Raw genomic sequence first — 20,306 nt, forward strand, 5'->3', positions numbered from 1 at the left:
TGCACTAGTCATGAGCGAATGTGCTGGGGTAAGGTGTTATCTGAGCATGCTCTGGTGCTAACCGAGCGACTTCGACGTGCTCGAAAAATATACTGAAGTCCCCGTGGCTGCATGTTTCGTCGCACATGTTCGACTGCCTTAACACTTGTAGGGATCGTCTAACAAACAGGCAATCCCTGCATGTGTTGCTGCTGTCGAACAGCCGCGAGGACTGCCCATGACTACCTAATAAAGAGGACTTGTCACTTGCCATAAATATTTGTCTTTTTCCTGCTCCAAATGCCGCTGAATCCGATGATGTTTTTCTTTTGTTCCTGACCTTCTCCATACCTGAAAATTGTATTTCCCGATAAATTAATTTATTATTTTTAGCCAAGTGGGCATGTACAATTTTTTTCTGTGGGCATCTTCTTGAGGACTACACCCTCTTGGCTAAAAAAAAAAGATCAGATTTATATATGGGAAGTAGGGGCCATATCTCAGGAACGGAGAGGAGCAGGAATAAAAAACAACAAGGCCGGATTCAGGAGAACAGCGGCAGCTAAAAAAAAATATATTCATGATAAGTGACAGGTCCTCTTTAAATAAATTAATGCTTAATATGAGAGATTACAGCTGCCATGTCTTAGTTTGGTGGATGGCGGGTTATCGGCAGCCGTAGACGAGGGTCGCCCCTTTTTTTGCCGTGACCCCTTACAGCTTTACCATTCATACTTTCTTGATTGTGGTCTCAGCCTCATACAAGTGGTTCCTTACCTAGAAATATACACAAAATACTGAAAAAAAAAATAACCACAACTGAGACGGGTTTGCACTTCTCATCTCAGCATGTTTTATTATAACATCACATAAAATAGGAGGTTACAGTTGAATCGGTTCCTAGATAACAGACTGCAGTGAAGCGCTCAGTGATTGTGTCTAGTAGACTATAAATAGTTAGCCCCTTTGTACATGCACCCGATATATTCAGAATTTCCTGATCGACCATTCTATCCGTTATATTTTTTCAGATAAAATTTTCTTTGTTTTCTTATTCCCCTAGTGGTGAGAGGTAGGTACTACGAGTCATCTGCCCCCTGCTTCTTCTTTTGAAATTTTCTGAACTGAGACTGTATTGCCACAGCTGCTTTCTCTGTTTCTGGGGCGTCCATGTCAATGTCAAAGTCCTCCTCCTGAACTTTCTTCTGGTCGTCTGGTAGGAGAAAAGAAGAACAAAGCTGTAATCTCTGCTCTTAAGTCACATCTGGAGAAGAATTTACTGTTTTGCCATTTCTCCTAAATACCCCCATTTTAGGCATTGCTGAATACTCAGGTTATACCAGCCTGGCTGCAGGCAATGCAGAACTTTATTATTAGTTACACATATAACATTATATACAGGAGATGCCCAGGTTATACCAGCTGCATATATATATAATTATATACAGGAGATGCCCAGGTTATACCAGCTATACATATATAATTATATACAGAAGATACCCATGTTATACCAGCTATACATATATAATTACATACAGGAGATACCCAGGTTATACCAGCTGTACATATATAATTATATACAGACTAGATGGTGGCCTGTATTAACACATCGGGTATTCTAGAATATGTATGTATGTATATAGCAGCCACATAGTATATAGCACAGGCCACGTAGTATATAGCAGCCACATAGTATATAGCACAGGCCACGTAGTATATAGGAGCCACGTAGCATATAGCAGACAAATAGTACGTGGCCTGTGCTATATACTATGTGGCTGCTATATACATACATACATATTGTAGAATACCCGATGTGTTAATACAGGCCACGCAGTATATAACACTGGCCACGTAATTTATAGCACAGCCCACGCAGTACAAAACACAGCCCACATAGTATCTAACACTGGCTATGTAGTATATAGCAGCCACGCAGTATATAACGCAGCCCACGTAGTGTAGAGCAGTGTGGGCACCAAATCCCTGTTTAAAAAAATAATTAAAATAGAAAATAGTTATATACTCACCCGCCGGGATCCAGCGAAGCTCTGGCGATGTGTGTGCGGCTGCTGCCATCTTCCGTTCCCAGGATGCATTGCGAAATTACCCACATGATTTAGCGGTCTCGCGAGACCGCTAAGTCTTCTGGGTAATTTCGCAATGCATCTCTGGGAACGGAAGATGGCGGCAGCCAAGCGCGCCTGGGCGGACTACGGAGGGTGAGAATAGCAGGTTTGTTTGTTTTTATTTATTAATTTTTAACATTACATCTTTTTACTATTGATGCTGCATGGGCAGCATCAATAGTAAAAAGTTGGGGACACACAGGGTTAATAACAGTGATAACGGAGTGCGTTACCTGCAGCATAACGCGGTCCGTTACCACTGGCATTAACCCAGTGTTTGCGGTGACTGGAGGGGAGTATGCGGGCGCCGGGCACTGACTGCAGGGGAGTAGGGAGGGACTAATCGGACTGTGGCCGTCGCTGATTGGTCGCGGCAGCCATGACAGGCAGCTGGCGAGACCAATCAGCGACACGGGATTTCCGTGACAGAAGTTGCCGACAGAAAGACAGAAGTACCCCTTAGACAATTATATATATAGAAGATGTCCAGGTTACACCAGCTGTACATATAGAATTATATACATGAGATGCCAAGGTTATACCAGCTGTATATATAGAATTATATCAAGGAGATTCCCAGGTTATACCAGCTGTACATATATAATTATATGCAGAAGATATCCAGGTTATACCAGCTGTACATACTGTATATAATTATATACAGAAGATGCCCAGGCTATATCAGCTGTACACATATAATTATATACAGGAGGTGCCCAGGTTATACCAGCTGTACATATATAATTATATACAGGAGATTCCCAGGTTAAACCAGCTGTACATATATAATTATATACAGAAGATTCCCAGGTTATACTGCTGTACATATATTTTTATATACAGAAGATGTCCAGGTTATACCAGCTGTACCTACAGTGCCTTGAAACAGTATGCATACCCTGTGAACGTTTCCACATTTTTCATGTTACAGCCACAAACTTAATTATACTTTATTGTGGTTTTATGTGACATATCAACACAAAGTGGCAATTATTTGCGACGTGTAAAGGAAATGATACACGTTTTTCTAAATATTTTAAAAATATAAATCTGGAAACTGTGACATGCATTTGTATTCATCCCCCTGTAGTCTCATACCCTTAAATAATATCCTGAGTGACACTCCAGAAGTCACATAATTAGTAAAATTGAGTCCACCTGTGTAATTTATTCTCAGTATATGTACAGCTGTTCTGTGAAGGCCTCAAAGGTTTGTCTGACAACATTAGGCTTCAAGCAGTGTCATGAAAACCAAGGAGCACACCAGACAAGTCAGGGATAAAGTTGTGAAGAAGAGTAAAGCAGGGTTAGGTTATAAACAAAATAGTACAAGGTCTGAACAACTCACGGAGCCACTGTTCAATCCATCATCCAAAAATGGAAGGAGTATGACACATCTACAAACCTACCAAGACACGGCTGTCCACCTAAACGGACATTCCAAGCAAGGAGCGCACTAATTAGAGAAGCAGCCAAGAAGCCCATGGTCACTCTGGAGGAGCTGAAGAGATCCACAGCTTAAGTGGGAGAATCTGCCCACAAGACAACTATTATTCATATACTTTACATATCTGGCCTTTATGGAAGAGTGACAAGAAGAAAGCCAGTTTTCAAAGTAAGTCATAAGAAGTCCTGCTTACAGTTTGTAAAATCCATGCCGTGGACAGAGCGAGCATATGAAAGAAGGTGCTCGGGTCAGATGAGACCAAAGTAGAACTTTTTGGGCTAAATACAAAACGCCATGTGTGGCCAAAAAATAACACTAAATATCACCCTGAAAACACCATCCCCACCGTCCAATATGGTGGTGGCAGCATCATGCTGTAGGGATGCTTTTCTTCAGCAGGTACAGAGTAGATGGTCATAGTTGATGGGCAGATGGATGGAGCTAAATACAGGGCAATACTGGAGTAAAACCTGTTGGAGGTTGTAAAGTACATGAGACTGTGGTGTAGATTTACGTTACAGCAGGAAAACGGCCCTAAACTTCCTGACAGAGCTACAATGGAGGGTTTAGATCAAAGCATATTCCTGTGTGTGAACGGTCCAGTCACAGTCCAGACCGAAATATAATTGAGAATATGTGGCGAAACTTGAAAATTGCTATTTACAGATGCTCTTCATCCAATCTCACAGAGCTAGACCTACTTGAAAAAAATGTGGAAAAGTTCACAGTATATGAATACTTTTTCAAGGCACTGTATATAGTTATACCCCTGGTCAAAATTACTGTTATTGTGAACAGTTAAACAAGTTGAAGATGAAATGACAATTAAAACACAATTAAAGTTACAAATGAATCATTTCCTTTATATTTTACACAAGAAAAATTTACTTTTTAAAAAAAAATTACAAAAAGACAAGTGGGCCAATGCAAAAGTTTGGGCACCCTCTGAGATTTGCTCAGATTACTTTTATCAAGGTTTTAGACCATAATTAGCCTGTTAGGGTTATGGCTTGTTCACTATCATTGTTAGGAAAGGCCAGGTGATGCAAATTTCCCAGCTTTATAAAATCCAGCCTCATCTAACCTTGTGCTAAAAAACAGCAGCCATGGGTTCTTCTAAGCAGCTGTCTAGCACTCTGAAAATGAAAATGGTGGAGGACCACAATCCAGGAGAAGGCTATCAGAAGATAGCAAAGTGTTTTCAAGTTTTTCTTTCCTTAATTCGAAATATAGCTAAGAAATGGCAGTTAACAGGAACAGTGGAGCTTCAAGATAAGGTCTGGAAGACCAAGCAAAATTTCAGTGAGAGCTGCTCGTTGCATTGCTAGAGAGGCAAATCAGAACCCTTGCTTAACTGCAAAAGTCCTTCAGAAGGATTTAGCAGAATTAGTGTACATTGTTCTACTGTTCAGAGACACCTGCACAAATATGGCCTTCATGGCAGAGTCATCAGATGAAAACCACTCCTGCATTCTCAACATAAAATTCAGAGTCAGAAGTATGCAAAAGAACATCTAAACAAGAATGATGCATTTTGGAAACAAGTTCTATGCACTGATGAGGTTAAAATAGAACTCTGTGGCTACAATGATCAAAGGTTTGTGTGGAGAAAAAATGGCACAGAATTTCAGGAAAAGAACATCTCACCAACCATTAAGCATGGGGGTGGATCAATCATGCTTTCGGGTTGTGCTGCAGCCAATGGCACGGGGAACACTTCACGGGTACGGGGAAGAATGGATTCAATGAAATGTCAACAAATTCTTGAACACCATCTGTAAAAAAGCTGAAGGTGAAAGAGGAAGAGGATGGCTTCTATAAAAGGATAATGATCATAAACACAAGCCACAATCCACAATAGGCGACCTCAAAAGGCGCAAACTGAAGGTTTTACAATGTCCCTCACAGTCCCCTGATCTGAGCATCATTGAAAATCTGTGTCTAGACCTCAACATAGCAGAGGATGCAAGACAACCCAGAAATCTAAAAGAACTGGAAGAATTCTTCAAGGAAGAATGGATGAAAATCCCTCAAACAAGAAATGAAAGACTCTTGTTGGCCTACAAAAAGCATTTACAAGCTGTGATACTTGCAAAAGGGGGTTCAGCTAGGTACGAACCATGTAGGGTGCCCAACCTTTTGCATCAACCCCATTTTCCTCTTTAAAATTTTTAAATCTAGAAGATGAATATGAATATATATATATATATATATATATATATATATATATATATATATATATATATAATAGATGGAGGCCCAATGCTATCGCATCAGGAGGGTGGTAATGTCACAGTGGGGGCGGGCATGCAGCGCTGTTGTTGCCTAATGGCATCCTGTGATAATCTAATGACTTTTGCATCAGGGGACTCATGGGCTTGACGCCTACGCTTATATGCATTGTTTTTGTCCCAGCGATGCTGTTGCTCTTCAAGAGTCTCATTTGCCCTTTGTTGTCTTCGACGTTGTGCCTTTGCTGCTTTCCGTTCATTGTCATTGGCGTACTTTTTAGGAGGAGCCATGTTGGCGTTGATATTTGCTTTTTAAAGGGGTTTTCCCACGAACAAAAGTTCATTTTAAAAATTGTCTGTGTCTGACCGTGTACGGAGCATACCACATCTCCAGGGCAGGGGAGGATGCTAAAGACAATACTGACATTACAGCAGGAGATCGCACAGGATACATTTTGTGAGGTAAAATATTTTTTAAAAACAGTCAGTGAAATAGTTTTACCTCACAAAATGAATCCACTGTGATCCCCTGCTGTAATGTCAGTATTGTCTTTTGCCTCCTCCCCTGCCCTGGAGATGTGGTATGCTCCGTACACGGTCAGACACAGTCAATTTTTTAAATGAACTTTCGTTCGTGGGAAAACCCCTTTAATGTGACCGGCTTCCTCTGCCTGTAGACACGTCCGCATCTGCCGCCGGGATCAGCCGAATGATTCACTGCACCTGCGCGTAATTCGTGCAGGCGCAGTAAATCAGACCACCGCCATCTTTGTGCAGACAGATAGTGGCGATCACATTAAAACTGCGCATGCACTCCTCCTGTACAAACATGGCGGCAGTCAGTGAATCATTCGGCTGATCCCGGCGGCGGCGCGTTTGCGACGGTCTTCCGCTGGTGGTACCGCGCAAGAGGCTGTGTGAGTGTGAGATTGTGAGAGTCTGTGTGTGGTGTGTACGGCGTATAGAGTGTGTGTGTGTGTGTGTGTGGTGCATACGACGTATACAGTGTGTGTGTGTGGTGCGTACGGCGTATAGATTGTGTGTGTGTGGTGCATACGGCGTATAGAGTGTGTGTGTGTGTGGTGTGTACGGCGTATAGAGTGTGTGTGTGGGGGGCGTACGGCGTATAGAGTGTGTGTGTGGTGCATACGGCGTATAGAGTGTGTGTGTGTGTGTGTGTGGTGCATACGACGTATACAGTGTGTGTGTGTGGTGCTACGGCGTATAGATTGTGTGTGTGGTGCATACGGCGTATAGAGTGTGTGTGGGGGGGCATACGGCGTATAGAGTGTGTGGGGGGGGGCATACGGCGTATAGAGTGTGTGTGTGTGTGTGTGGTGCATACGACATATACAGTGTGTGTGTGTGGTGCGTACGGCGTATAGATTGTGTGTGTGTGTGGTGCATACGGCGTATAGAGTGTGTGTGGGGGGGCGTACGGCATATAGAGTGTGTGTGTGTGGTGCATACGGCGTATAGAGTGTGTGTGTGTGTGTGTGGTGCATACGGCGTATAGAGTGTGTGTGTGTGGTGCATACGGCGTATAGAGTGTGTGTGGGGGGGCGTACGGCGTATAGAGTGTGTGGTGCGACGGTGCTCCGCTGGTGGTACCGTGCAATAGGTTGGTACCAGCAGCAGTTTCCATATTGAGACACCCATCACTTGGGTGTCCCAATATGGCGGTTGGTGAACTTCCTCTGCTTGGAATTCTGGGATACGGTGACATCTGGACAGAACAGGAAATGAAAATATTACAAGGCAATTATATAAATATTTAAATAAATATTTACATATTTATATAAATAAATATTATATGCCTAAAATACAAAGGAAATGTGTCATCGGTGACTTTACGCCTTTTAGAGAGCATTTCATCTTGAGCTTGCTTAACTGTTCACAGTAACAGTAATTTTGACCAGGGGTGCCCTACATTTTACAGACCACTGTAGAGGAGATGCCCAGGTTACACCAGCTGTACTAAGCTGATATCTATGCCCTTACAGTAGGTCACATCTGGAGAAGAATTTACTGTTTGACATTTCTCCTAAATGCCCCCACTCTCCCAATACCCAGGTTATACCAGCTGTACGTATATACTAGCATGGCTATACACAATGTACAAGAAGATACATAACCTATATGAACTGTACATATATTATATAGATAAAGTTATATACAGAAAATGCCCAGGTTATATCAGCATGGTCTGAGTCTTTACAGCAGAGCATTTTACATATTCACTGGATTAAGAACGACTTTTGCAGAGCTTGAATGTCACATTATAGCGCAGAGAAGCTGCTCAACACATGAAAAGCGCATCTGCAGCAAAATGTCAGTGGAGTGGAAGTGACAGGACGGGACGCTCGGAGATAAAGATCCGATCAGAAAGCAACAGTTTCCAGGCAGAAAATTACAAGTAAAAGCTGAACGATTATCGTTATTCTGCAGGCAGCCATGTACAAAGATGTTACCGAGATAATACCAACACATGGCACATTATCAGAACGACAACAGCTGGTTCTGGGAATTATATATCATGGCCTGAGGGCAAAACAACAGTCTCAAGAGGAGTAGTGACAAGTCCTAAGTGCAGAGTGCCAGGTCCTGGGAGCAGAAAGTCCTAAGAGCTGAAAGACAAGTCCTGGCTGCAAAGTTACTAGTCCTGGGGAGAAGAAAGAGAATTCCTAGAGGCATAGTGGCAAGTCCGAAAGACTGAATGACAGGCCCTCGGGAAGAGTAACAAGCCGTAGGATTGGGAAGTAATAAGGGCGGAAAGACAAATCCTAAAGATGGAGTTACAAGCCTTAGGGGCACAGTGTAAGGTCCTTGATGAAGAACGACAAGTCCTATCGGCAGATTGGTAAGTCCTAATGACTGGATGACAGGTGGAAAGACAAGTTTGACGGGGTTGACAGTTCCTTAAAACAAAACTATAATCCTACGACTTGTCATTCCTCCCCAAGGACTTGAGGTGATCTTCAGCGTAGACTATCAACTTCTATGCCCTAGATGAAGATTGAAAAGTTCTAGATTCGTTTACTGTCCAAGAGTAATGGTCTTGAGAGCAATTTTGGCTTCTGACCATTAAAGGTCATTGGCTGGATGCAAATCACTATGGCCGTGATGCACTTGACACATCATCTAATTGCGTATGTGGGCCACGTGTTCCCATAGGATCTTAAGTATTGGCCCCACAATATGCGCACCCCCGCCTTTACAGTGGCATGTAAAACTTTGGGCACCCCTGGTCGAAATTACTGTCAATGTGAAGTTAATCAAGTTGAAGATGAAATGATCTCTAAAAGGCCTAAAGTTAAAGGTAACACATTTATTTTGTATTTTAGGCAAAATAAAATAAAATATACTTTGTCATTTTTGTAATTTTAAAAAAATTATAAAAAAGGAAAAAGGGCTGATGCAAAGGTTTGGGCACCCTTAGAGAAAGATTTAACAGATTCTGGAGTTTTGATACATTGTTCTACAATTCAGAGATAACCTGCACAAATATGGCCTTTAGAAAAAAGTCATCAGAAGAAAACCTCTCCTGCATTCTCACCATAAAATTCAGCATCAGAAGTATGCAAAAGAACATCTAAACAAGCCTGGTGTATTTTGGAAACAAGTCCTGTGGACCGATGAGGTTAAAATAGAAATCTTTGGCCACAATGATCAAAGGTAGGTGTGGAGAAAAAAGTAAATAGAATTTCAGGAAAAGGACATTAAGCATGGTGGTGGAACAATCATGCTTTGGGGTTGTGTTGCAGCTAAAACATAAAGGGAATGTGATATCTTTAACTTTAGACTTTATAGAGATCATTTCATCTTCAACTTGCACAACAGTTCACAATAACAGTAATTTGGTCCAGGGGTGCCCAAAATTTTACATGCCACTGTAGCTATACAACTGATCACGTATAAGACTTTTGATCCTTTTTCCTATAAAGGGACAGTAGGACTAGAACTCTCCCACCATCATGCCCATACCACCTGTTGTGGATTCTGTTTGTGGGCTCCCTCTGGTGGTTACTGCTGGTACTGGGTGACTTTGGTGGGTTGCGGCCTTTGGTTTCCACCTGTCCATCAGAGGCTGGGTGTTTCCTATTTTACCTGGCCTTTCTGTCATTCCCTTGCCGGCTATCAATGTATTCAGATGTGCTCTGTTTGGTTCCTGCCTACCTGCTCCCAGATCTTTCAGGATAAGCTTAGTGCTGATTTTCAGTTGTTGGTTTTTTTGTCCAGCTTGCTTATTATGTCTCTATGCTAGCTGGTAGCTCTAGTGGACTGAGGTTCTCCCCATGTGCCATGAGTTGGCACATGGGTTCTTGTAATCTCAGGATGGTTTTTTGATTAGGGTTTTTTGCTGACCGCTCAGACCCCTTTTGTATCGTTCTGCTTTCTAGTTTACAGCGGGCCTCAATTTGCTGAACCTATATATATCATCTCTATGTGTGTGCCTTCCTCTCATTTCACCGTCAATACATGTGGGGGGCAACTATACCTTTTGGGGTTCATTCCTCTGGAGGCAAGTGAGGTCTTTATTTTCTCTGCAGTACTAGTTAGCTCTTAGGCTGGTGCGTGGCGTCTAGAACCAACGTAGGCACGCTCCCTGGCTATCTCTAGTTGCGTTTGTCAGGCGTAGGGCAGCGGTCAGCCCAGGTTCCATCACCCTAGAGCTCGTCCGATATTTTGTATTACTTTGCTTGTCCCTTGCTATCCCTAGCCATTGGGATTCATGACAGTATAGCCGGCCCACAAAGTGTTAATTGTTTGGGCTGAAGCAGGAGAAAAAGAAGTGTTTAAGGGAAATTTTTTTTTTTTTTTTTCCTTCAGAGTTTTGCTGCCTAGCCCTTAATTGCTGTCTAGCTGCTTCTTACCTCCTCTTAACCCTTGAATGGCTCTGATATTAGCTGTTTAACATGGATGTCCAGAGTTTGGCTTCCAGCCTGAGTAATCTCGCGGCAAAAGTTCAAAACATACAGGATTTTGTTGTTCACACTCCCATGTCTGAACCTAGAATTCCTATTCCAGAGTTCTTTTCTGGAGATAGATCTACCTTCCTGAATTTCAGGAACAATTGTAAATTGTTTCTTTCTTTAAAATCTCGCTCCTCTGGAGACCCTGCTCAACAGGTCAAGATTGTAATATCTTTCCTGCGAGGCGACCCTCAGAATTGGGCATTTGCATTGGCACCAGGGGATCCTGCATTGCTCAATGTGGATGCGTTTTTTCTGGCATTGGGATTGCTCTATGAGGAACCCAACCTGGAGATTCAGGCTGAAAAGGCTTTATTAGCCCTCTCTCAGGGGTATGATGAAGCGGAAATATATTGTCAAAAATTTTGGAAATGGTCGGTGCTTACTCAGTGGAATGAGTGCGCCCTGGCTGCAAACTTCAGAAATGGTCTTTCCGAGGCCATTAAGGATATTATGGTGGGGTTCCCTATGCCTACAGGTCTGAATGAGTCGATGGCTATGGCCATTCAGATTGATCGGCGTTTACGGGAGCGCAAACCCGTGCACCAGTTGGCGGTGTCTTTTGAACAGGCACCTGAGACTATGCAATGTGATAGAATTCAGTCCAGAAGTGAACGGCAAAATTATAGGCGGAAAAATGGATTGTGTTTTTATTGTGGTGATTCAGCTCATGTTATATCAGCATGCTCTAAACGCACAAAAAGGGTTGATAAATCTTTTGCCATTGGTACTCTGCAGCCTAAGTTCATTTTGTCTGTGACTCTGATTTTTTCACTGTCTTCCATTTCCGTCGATGCCTATGTGGATTCGGGCGCTGCCCTGAGTCTTATGGATTGGTCATTTGCTAAACGCTGCGGTTTTAGTCTGGAACCTCTGGAAGTTCCTATTCCTCTGAAGGGAATTGACTCTACACCATTGGCTATGAATAAACCGCAGTATTGGACACAAGTGACCATGCGCATGACTCCCGTTCATCAGGAGGTGATTCGCTTCCTTGTACTGTATAATTTACATGATGTACTAGTGCTTCGTCTGCCATGGTTACAAACTCATAATCCTGTCCTGGACTGGAAAACAATGTCTGTGTTAAGCTGGGGATGTCAGGGGGTTCATGATTATGCACCTCCGATTTCAATCGCTTCATCTACTCCTTCTGAGATCCCTGCGTTTTTGTCTGACTATAGGGATGCTTTTGAGGAGCCTAAGCTCAATTCGCTCCCTCCGCATAGAGATTGTGACTGTGCTATAGAATTGATTCCTGGCAGTAAGTTCCCTAAGGGTCGTTTATTTAATCTGTCACTGCCAGAGCATACTGCTATGCGGAATTATATTAAGGAGTCCTTGGAAAAGGGACATATTCGTCCATCTTCGTCCCCTCTGGGAGCAGGTTTTTTTTTCGTGGCAAAAAAAGATGGTTCCCTGAGGCCTTGTATAGATTATCGCCTTCTGAATAAGATTACAGTCAAGTATCAGTATCCATTGCCATTATTGACTGATTTGTTTGCTCGCATTAAGGGGGCTAGGTGGTTCACTAAGATAGATCTTCGCGGTGCGTATAATCTGGTGCGGATAAAACAGGGTGATGAGTGGAAAACCGCATTTAATACGCCTGAGGGCCATTTTGAGTATTTGGTAATGCCTTTTGGACTCTCCAATGCTCCGTCAGTCTTTCAGTCCTTTATGCACAATATTTTCCGTGAATATCTGGATAAGTTTATGATTGTGTATTTGGATGATATTTTGGTGTTTTCTGATGACTGGGAGTCTCATGTTCTACAGGTCAGGAAGGTGTTTCAGGTTCTGCGGGCCAATTCTCTGTTTGTGAAGGGCTCAAAGTGTCTCTTCGGAGTCCAGAAGATTTCTTTTTTGGGGTACATTTTTTCTCCTTCTACTATTGAGATGGATCCCGTCAAGGTTCAGGCGATTTGTGACTGGACACAACCTACATCTGTTAAGAGCCTTCAGAAGTTCTTGGGGTTTGCTAATTTTTATCGTCGGTTCATTGCTAATTTTTCCAGTATTGTTAAACCTTTGACTGATTTGACTAAAAAGGGTGCTGATGTTGCTGATTGGTCTCCTGCGGCCGTGGAGGCCTTTCAGGAACTTAAGCGCCGGTTTTCTTCTGCTCCTGTGTTGTGTCAACCAGATGTTTCACTTCCTTTTCAGGTTGAGGTTGATGCTTCCGAGATTGGAGCGGGGGCGGTTTTGTCACAGAGAAGTTCTAATGGCTCGGTGATGAAGCCATGTGCATTCTTCTCTAGAAAATTCTCGCCCACCGAGCGCAATTATGATGTGGGTAATCGGGAGCTTTTGGCCATGAAGTGGGCATTTGAGGAGTGGCGTCATTGGCTTGAGGGTGCTAAACATCGTGTGGTGGTCTTGACTGATCACAAGAATCTCATTTACCTTGAGTCTGCCAGGCGTTTGAATCCTAGACAGGCTCGTTGGTCGTTGTTTTTTTCTCATTTCAATTTCGTGGTTTCATACCTGCCAGGTTCAAAGAATGTGAAGGCAGATGCTCTTTCCAGGAGTTTTGTGCCTGACTCTCCTGGAGACTCTGGGCCTACTGGTATCCTTAGGGATGGGGTAATATTGTCCGCCGTATCCCCAGACTTGCGACGTGCATTGCAGGAGTTTCAGGTGGATAAACCGGATCGTTGTCCACCAGAAAGACTGTTTGTTCCGGATGATTGGACCAGTAGAGTCATCTCCGAGGTCCATTCTTCTGTGTTGGCTGGTCATCCTGGAATATTTGGTACTAGAGACTTGGTGGCCAGGTCTTTTTGGTGGCCTTCCTTGTCTAGGGATGTGCGTACCTTTGTGCAGTCTTGTGAAGTGTGTGCTCGAGCTAAGCCTTGCTGTTCTCGGGCCAGTGGGTTGTTGTTATCCTTGCCCATCCCGAAGAGGCCTTGGACGCACATTTCCATGGATTTTATTTCTGATCTCCCGGTTTCACAGAAAATGTCCGTTATCTGGGTTGTGTGTGACCGCTTTTCTAAGATGGTTCATTTGGTGCCCTTGCCTAAGTTGCCTTCCTCCTCTGAGTTGGTCCCTTTATTTTTTCAGAACGTGGTTCGTTTGCATGGGATTCCGGAGAATATCGTTTCTGACAGGGGATCCCAGTTTGTGTCTAGATTTTGGCGGACGTTTTGTGCCAAGATGGGCATTGATTTGTCTTTCTCGTCTGCATTCCATCCTCAGACGAATGGCCAGACGGAGCGAACTAATCAGACCTTGGAAACTTATTTGAGGTGTTTTGTTTCTGCTGATCAAGATGACTGGGTTGCTTTTTTGCCACTGGCCGAATTTGCTCTTAATAATCGGGCTAGTTCTGCCACGTTGGTCTCTCCTTTTTTTTGTAATTCGGGGTTTCATCCTCGTTTTTCCTCTGGTCAGGTGGAGTCTTCGGATTGTCCTGGAGTGGACGTGGTGGTGGACAGGCTGCATCAGATTTGGAACCAGGTGGTGGACAATTTGAAGTTATCTCAGGAGAAGACTCAGCAGTTTGCTAATCGCCGTCGCCGCGTGGGTCCCCGACTTCTTGTTGGGGATTTGGTGTGGTTGTCTTCTCGTTTTGTCCCTATGAAGGTCTCTTCTCCTAAGTTCAAGCCTCGGTTCATCGGTCCTTATAGGATCTCGGAGATTCTTAACCCTGTATCTTTTCGTTTGGATCTCCCAGCATCGTTTGCTATTCATAATGTGTTCCATCGGTCGTTGTTGCGGAGGTATGAGGTGCCCGTTGTTCCTTCGGTTGAGCCTCCTGCTCCGGTGCTGGTGGAGGGAGAATTGGAGTATGTTGTTGAGAAGATCTTGGATTCTCGTGTTTCCAGACGCAAACTCCAGTATTTGGTTAAGTGGAAGGGTTATGGTCAGGAGGATAATTCCTGGGTGGTCGCCTCCGATGTTCATGCGACTGATTTGGTCCGCGCCTTCCATAGAGCTCACCCTGATCGCCCTGGGGGTTCTCGTGAGGGTTCGGTGACCCCTCCTCAAGGGGGGGGTACTGTTGTGGATTCTGTTTGTGGGCTCCCTCTGGTGGTTACTGCTGGTACTGGGTGACTTTGGTGGGTTGCGGCCTTTGGTTTCCACCTGTCCATCAGAGGCTGGGTGTTTCCTATTTTACCTGGCCTTTCTGTCATTCCCTTGCCGGCTATCAATGTATTCAGATGTGCTCTGTTTGGTTCCTGCCTACCTGCTCCCAGATCTTTCAGGATAAGCTTAGTGCTGATTTTCAGTTGTTGGTTTTTTTGTCCAGCTTGCTTATTATGTCTCTATGCTAGCTGGTAGCTCTAGTGGACTGAGGTTCTCCCCATGTGCCATGAGTTGGCACATGGGTTCTTGTAATCTCAGGATGGTTTTTTGATTAGGGTTTTTTGCTGACCGCTCAGACCCCTTTTGTATCGTTCTGCTTTCTAGTTTACAGCGGGCCTCAATTTGCTGAACCTATATATATCATCTCTATGTGTGTGCCTTCCTCTCATTTCACCGTCAATACATGTGGGGGGCAACTATACCTTTTGGGGTTCATTCCTCTGGAGGCAAGTGAGGTCTTTATTTTCTCTGCAGTACTAGTTAGCTCTTAGGCTGGTGCGTGGCGTCTAGAACCAACGTAGGCACGCTCCCTGGCTATCTCTAGTTGCGTTTGTCAGGCGTAGGGCAGTGGTCAGCCCAGGTTCCATCACCCTAGAGCTCGTCCGATATTTTGTATTACTTTGCTTGTCCCTTGCTATCCCTAGCCATTGGGATTCATGACAACCACCATCTCGATGGGTCTACATCTTCTTCTTGGTGTTCTTCCTAATTATTCTATGGAGCTTCTTTTTTTTACTTCGAGATCCAGTGACAACTGAAGAATTTCATCACACAGTTATTAGTTGCAACTTTGCTTCCAGCAAATTATTCCGTTTACTTTTTTTTTTTCCAACTCCGAGATAAAATGAACAATGACAGCACCAGAAAATATGAGGCTTCGATCTTTCTTCCCTCCAGGATGATGGAGCATAGACGGAGGAGGAGGAGGAGGATGGCAGAAGCTTTGTTAAATTTCTTGAGAATCTCACCTGCTCCTCAGTTCAGTTTATAAAAAGGACATAGATTTATGTTTCTGACGGAGAAAGATTGCGCAAGTTCTGGGGGCAGAACACCGAGAAGCCGCGAAGGCTAAAATAGGCCATTATCACAATACTGGGTACGATTATGCTGATCCATCTTCTTAGCACTAAGTATTTAATGTAAAAAAATTATATTAGAAAATCTCCATTAAAAAAGGATTAAAATTTCAAAAATTCAGCAAAAATAAAAATATATAGTCTTAATAGATAATATTATTAGATAAATACTGTATAAAAAATGCTAAATATATAATAACAAGGAAAATGGAACAGCATCATAATGGAAACCGTATAGAAAAATCTGTTATTTTTAAATTTTATATAAAAATGTACAGGATAGCTATTTTTTTCAGACAGCGCCACTCTTCCCTCTAGGTTGTGCATGGTATTGCAGCTTAGCACCATTCACCACACAACAAAAATGGTGGTATTTTGGGGAAAAACAATCGAGGATAACTTCTTTAAAGAATGTGCACACGTTGTGGATTGGCCTGCGGAATTTTCGGCACAGAATCTGCATCTCTTGGCAGAAAATGCAGGCAAAAATGCTTGTGGATTTAATGCGGAATTGATGCGCATTTCTTGCGGATTGTCATGCGTTTTTGAGTGCGGATTTGCCTTACTCAATGTATAGTCAATGGGTGCAGAAACGCTGCGTTTCGGCACAAAGAATTGACATGCTGCGGGGAAAAAAAACACAGCGAATACGCGCGGATTTTTCCGCAGCATGTGCACAGCAATTCTCAAATTCCCATTGACTGTCATTGTTGCTGTACTACACTGCGGATTTGATGCAACTCTGCGCGCCCATAAACGCTGCAGAAACGCATCAAAATCCGCATAGCCTTAGGGTTTCAGTTTGCCATTTTTCCTACAGAAACACTGATAGTTGCAGTTGCATCAAACCATGCGCTACAGGCTGGAGCACATAGTGCAGGTAAGTGCACATAGAAATTAAAGAGGGACTCGGCCCACAAAAGACATTGATGGAAAAACAGAAAGGTTATACAATATGGCTAAAAAGTGATAGGAGAAATAACTAAAAAGTGACAAACTAGTTAGAGGGAATCTGTCACCCCATTTTTCGCCTATAAGCTAAAGCCACCGCCACCAGGGGCTTATCTACAGCATTCTGAAATGGTGTAGACAAGCCCCCGATGTATCCTGAAAGATAAGAAAAACAAGTTAGATTATACTCACCCAGGGGCGGTCCTGGTTCGGTTCGGGTCCGATGGGCGTCGCTGTCCACTCCAGCGTCTCCCATCTTCTTACGATGACGTCCTCTTCTTTGCTTCCTGTTGCGGCTCCGGCGCAGGCGTACTGATTTGTCCTGTTGGGGGCAGAGCAAAGTACTGCAGTGCGCAGGCGCTGGCCTTCTCTGACCTTTCCCGACGCCTGCGCACCGCAGTACTTTGCTCTGCCCTCAACAGGACAGATAAAGTATGCCTGCGCCAGAGCCGCTGCGTGAAGACAAGAAGAGGACGACATCGTAAGAAGATAGGAGGCCCCGGACCGGACCGGACCGCGACGCCCATTGGACCCGAACCGAAGCGGGACCGCCCCTGGGTGAGTATAATCTAACTCGTTTTTCTTATCTTTCAGGTTACATCGGGGGCTTATCTACAGCATTCTTGCTTCTAGGCAGTGCCTGGGATTGCAGTTTAGTCTCAGACCCATGAACAAAAATGGTGCTTTTTTTTTTTTTGTAACCAATTTCAGGTTTCAGTTTGTTATTTTTTCCTAGACCCCAGACTGGTACATTAGAGGAACATTGATGCGTGAAGTTGCACTTGATATCCCTGGGAATTTTTCTCTCTCCTGGAAAAAAAAACTTTAAAAAAAGAAACAAAAACTAAAATTAAAATAGATAAAAAAACTTGGATGCTATAAATACTAATGTAGATAAGGAGCCAACAGTGAAAAAATATAATTTATTTTTTTTTCCACATTAAGTGCTGTTCAGAGGAAGAAAAAATGTGTTTAATGTGCTGAAATCCAAAGGTAAAAGTGAGGATTAATGATGCTATAATGTCAACTACCATGAAGAAAAGTGACCTCACAATCATTATCTCAGCCATTCTCGAAGTGCTGTGGGCAAGCAATGCAATGAAAGCGATGGGGGGGTCATCTGTCGGTGGCCTGTGGGGGGGATCATTTTGCTTCACACAGAAGAATAAAAATGGGGAAGAATCTTACTTCTAATTTATGTCGCTATAAGAAATAAACTAAAAATAGTTACAAAATAGTTGTGTTGTACTAGTTTATGTGTTCCACTTCTTGGTTACATTTACAGGGAATGTCCAAGATTAGAAAAACATGGCTTCTTTTTTTTTTACACTTTAATGGAGCTGCAATACCAGCCACAACACTTGGACAGGTGTTTCTGGAATCATGGTCAAGGTTTACAAATGATACATATATTTTTTAATAAGTTCCTTTATTTTTATTGAAGCTCATGCACAAGCCAAAAGTGGCACACACAGACTCTAGAAGTCAAAATTTCCATAAGAAGCAATTTCTCTAGGTGAGAATACATATCATATGGCTTTAGATTTACAGTCCCTAAACAGGCCAGACTTCTCTTGTCCAGTTTCCATGGGCGACCGCACGCCCATATTACAGTCTCCATACACACAGCCTCATATGTTGCAGACACTACACACGCCAGCCCTCTCTGACTAGTTCTCATGGGTGTCCTGCATCGCTGTATCACAGTCTCTTTACTCACACAGCCGTACACAGTTCAGGATATCCTCCGGATAGCAGCCGGGCACCATATCCACCTGCAATCGTTACACATGCTAGTCCCCTTTCGGGCACAGGACATCCACCTTCGGGCACAGGACTGTCCACATCCAAGACCAGTGCCATGGAAGACTTGCATCGATGTATACGCTGCGGGTGCCAGGCTATTCAGCTGCCCTGGGTGCTGGCTCCGCTGGCCTGTGCCTCTATGCGCTCTGCAGTATAGGATATACTTGGCACACTCGTAGGGGTCTGATGCAAAAAGGTGTTTATTTTATACATACAGTATTTACACCATTCAAACGTTTCGGTCTACCAAGGACCTTCATCAGTGTGCTCTATAGAGAGCTGGAAAGGGTATAAAAGCATAGACCCTTGAAAATACTATTGCATCAAATAAATAGGATAACAGGAAATCCTGAATAGAGGGCTCAAGTCAAGACCAGCCGATCGAGCCTTGAGGAAGGCGATAGAGAGAAGGACGTGGTATCCACCGCAGGTCACAGGAGCTGGATGGAGGCCGCCATCCAGCTCCTGTGACCTGCGGTGGATACCACGTCCTTCTCTCTATCGCCTTCCTCAAGGCTCGATCGGCTGGTCTTGAGCCCTCTATTCAGGATTTCCTGTTATCTTATTTATTTGATGCAATAGTATTTTCAAGGGTCTATGCTTAATACCCTTTCCAGCTCTCTATAGAGCACACTGATGAAGGTCCTTGGTAGACCGAAACGTTTGAATGGTGTAAATACTGTATGTATAAAATAAACACCTTTTTGCATCAGACCCCTACGAGTGTGCCAAATATATCCTATACTACAATTCAAGGTCTGGGCACCTACTTCTTGGACACCTACACCCTCGGGCTGTGCTCTTCATCTACTTTACCGCATCTATGCGCTCTGCAGGCCTCTGCTCTGCACACCAGCACACACCAGGCTGACACACCCATACCTCTTACTGCAGGGCTTTTAACACATAAACCTGTGGCCTTCAGCTACATGGAAAACCCAGACCGGAAATCCGTGACTCATGCACACCTATGGACTTCATCCGTCCGCATGCACAACCTGGGGAGAACACACAGCGACCCCTACCTGTGACACAAGTCACTACCTCACATTGCAATCACTGCTACACCTATGACTGCCAAGCACACCTATGGACTTCATCCGTCTGCATGCACAAACAACGCCCCCTAGCTATAACAGGGGTCACTGCCTCACACACCCCAGGGTCCTGGTTGTTACAGTGACATTGCTTTCCTCCCAGGGAGAGTGATGTCACCCTTGAAAGAGATAAAGGATCTCTTTATCAGGTATTCACATACATGCAACACAGTTCTGATTCCAGGCTAGAAGGGGGGAGCTTCCCTGTATATAGATATATATTCTGGTCTGGGGAGGAGTCAGGCAGTCTGTCAGAGCAACAGAACAGAGAGGAAGCAGACGGTGAGAGTCAGACAGAAGGAGGGGGCCATGCAGCCATGAGAGGTGCTGCAGCTCCTAGAAAGTACAAGAACAGAACAGTTTGTAGAGACAGTGAAGGGGAAGTGGAGCGCAGGAGAGTTGAGAGCTGGAGAGTGAAGCTGCGACTGAGCTTCCTCCACGCTGAGCAGATACCGGTAGCCGGAAGACAGGTTGTGAAGTACTCTATGTCTCACAGCTGAAATCCGTGGGACAGCTGGATTGCAA

At 43.9% G+C, this 20,306-nt stretch overlaps 1 protein-coding gene across 1 annotated transcript in view; it reads right to left on the reverse strand.

Moving 5' to 3' along the window:
• Positions 1-808: 808 nt before the first annotated feature.
• Positions 809-20,306, reverse strand: part of PCP4 (Purkinje cell protein 4) — an 88,539-nt gene continuing 69,041 nt past the window's right edge. The window contains exon 3 of the mRNA XM_077299385.1: positions 809-1,192. Within this exon, the coding sequence (XP_077155500.1) occupies positions 1,059-1,192 (134 nt within the window). The 3' untranslated portion in view covers positions 809-1,058. The remainder of the gene's footprint in view (positions 1,193-20,306) is intronic.

The sequence above is a fragment of the Ranitomeya variabilis genome, chromosome 3 (genome assembly GCF_051348905.1).
Source record: "Ranitomeya variabilis isolate aRanVar5 chromosome 3, aRanVar5.hap1, whole genome shotgun sequence".
Classification (NCBI taxonomy): Eukaryota; Metazoa; Chordata; class Amphibia; order Anura; family Dendrobatidae; genus Ranitomeya; species Ranitomeya variabilis.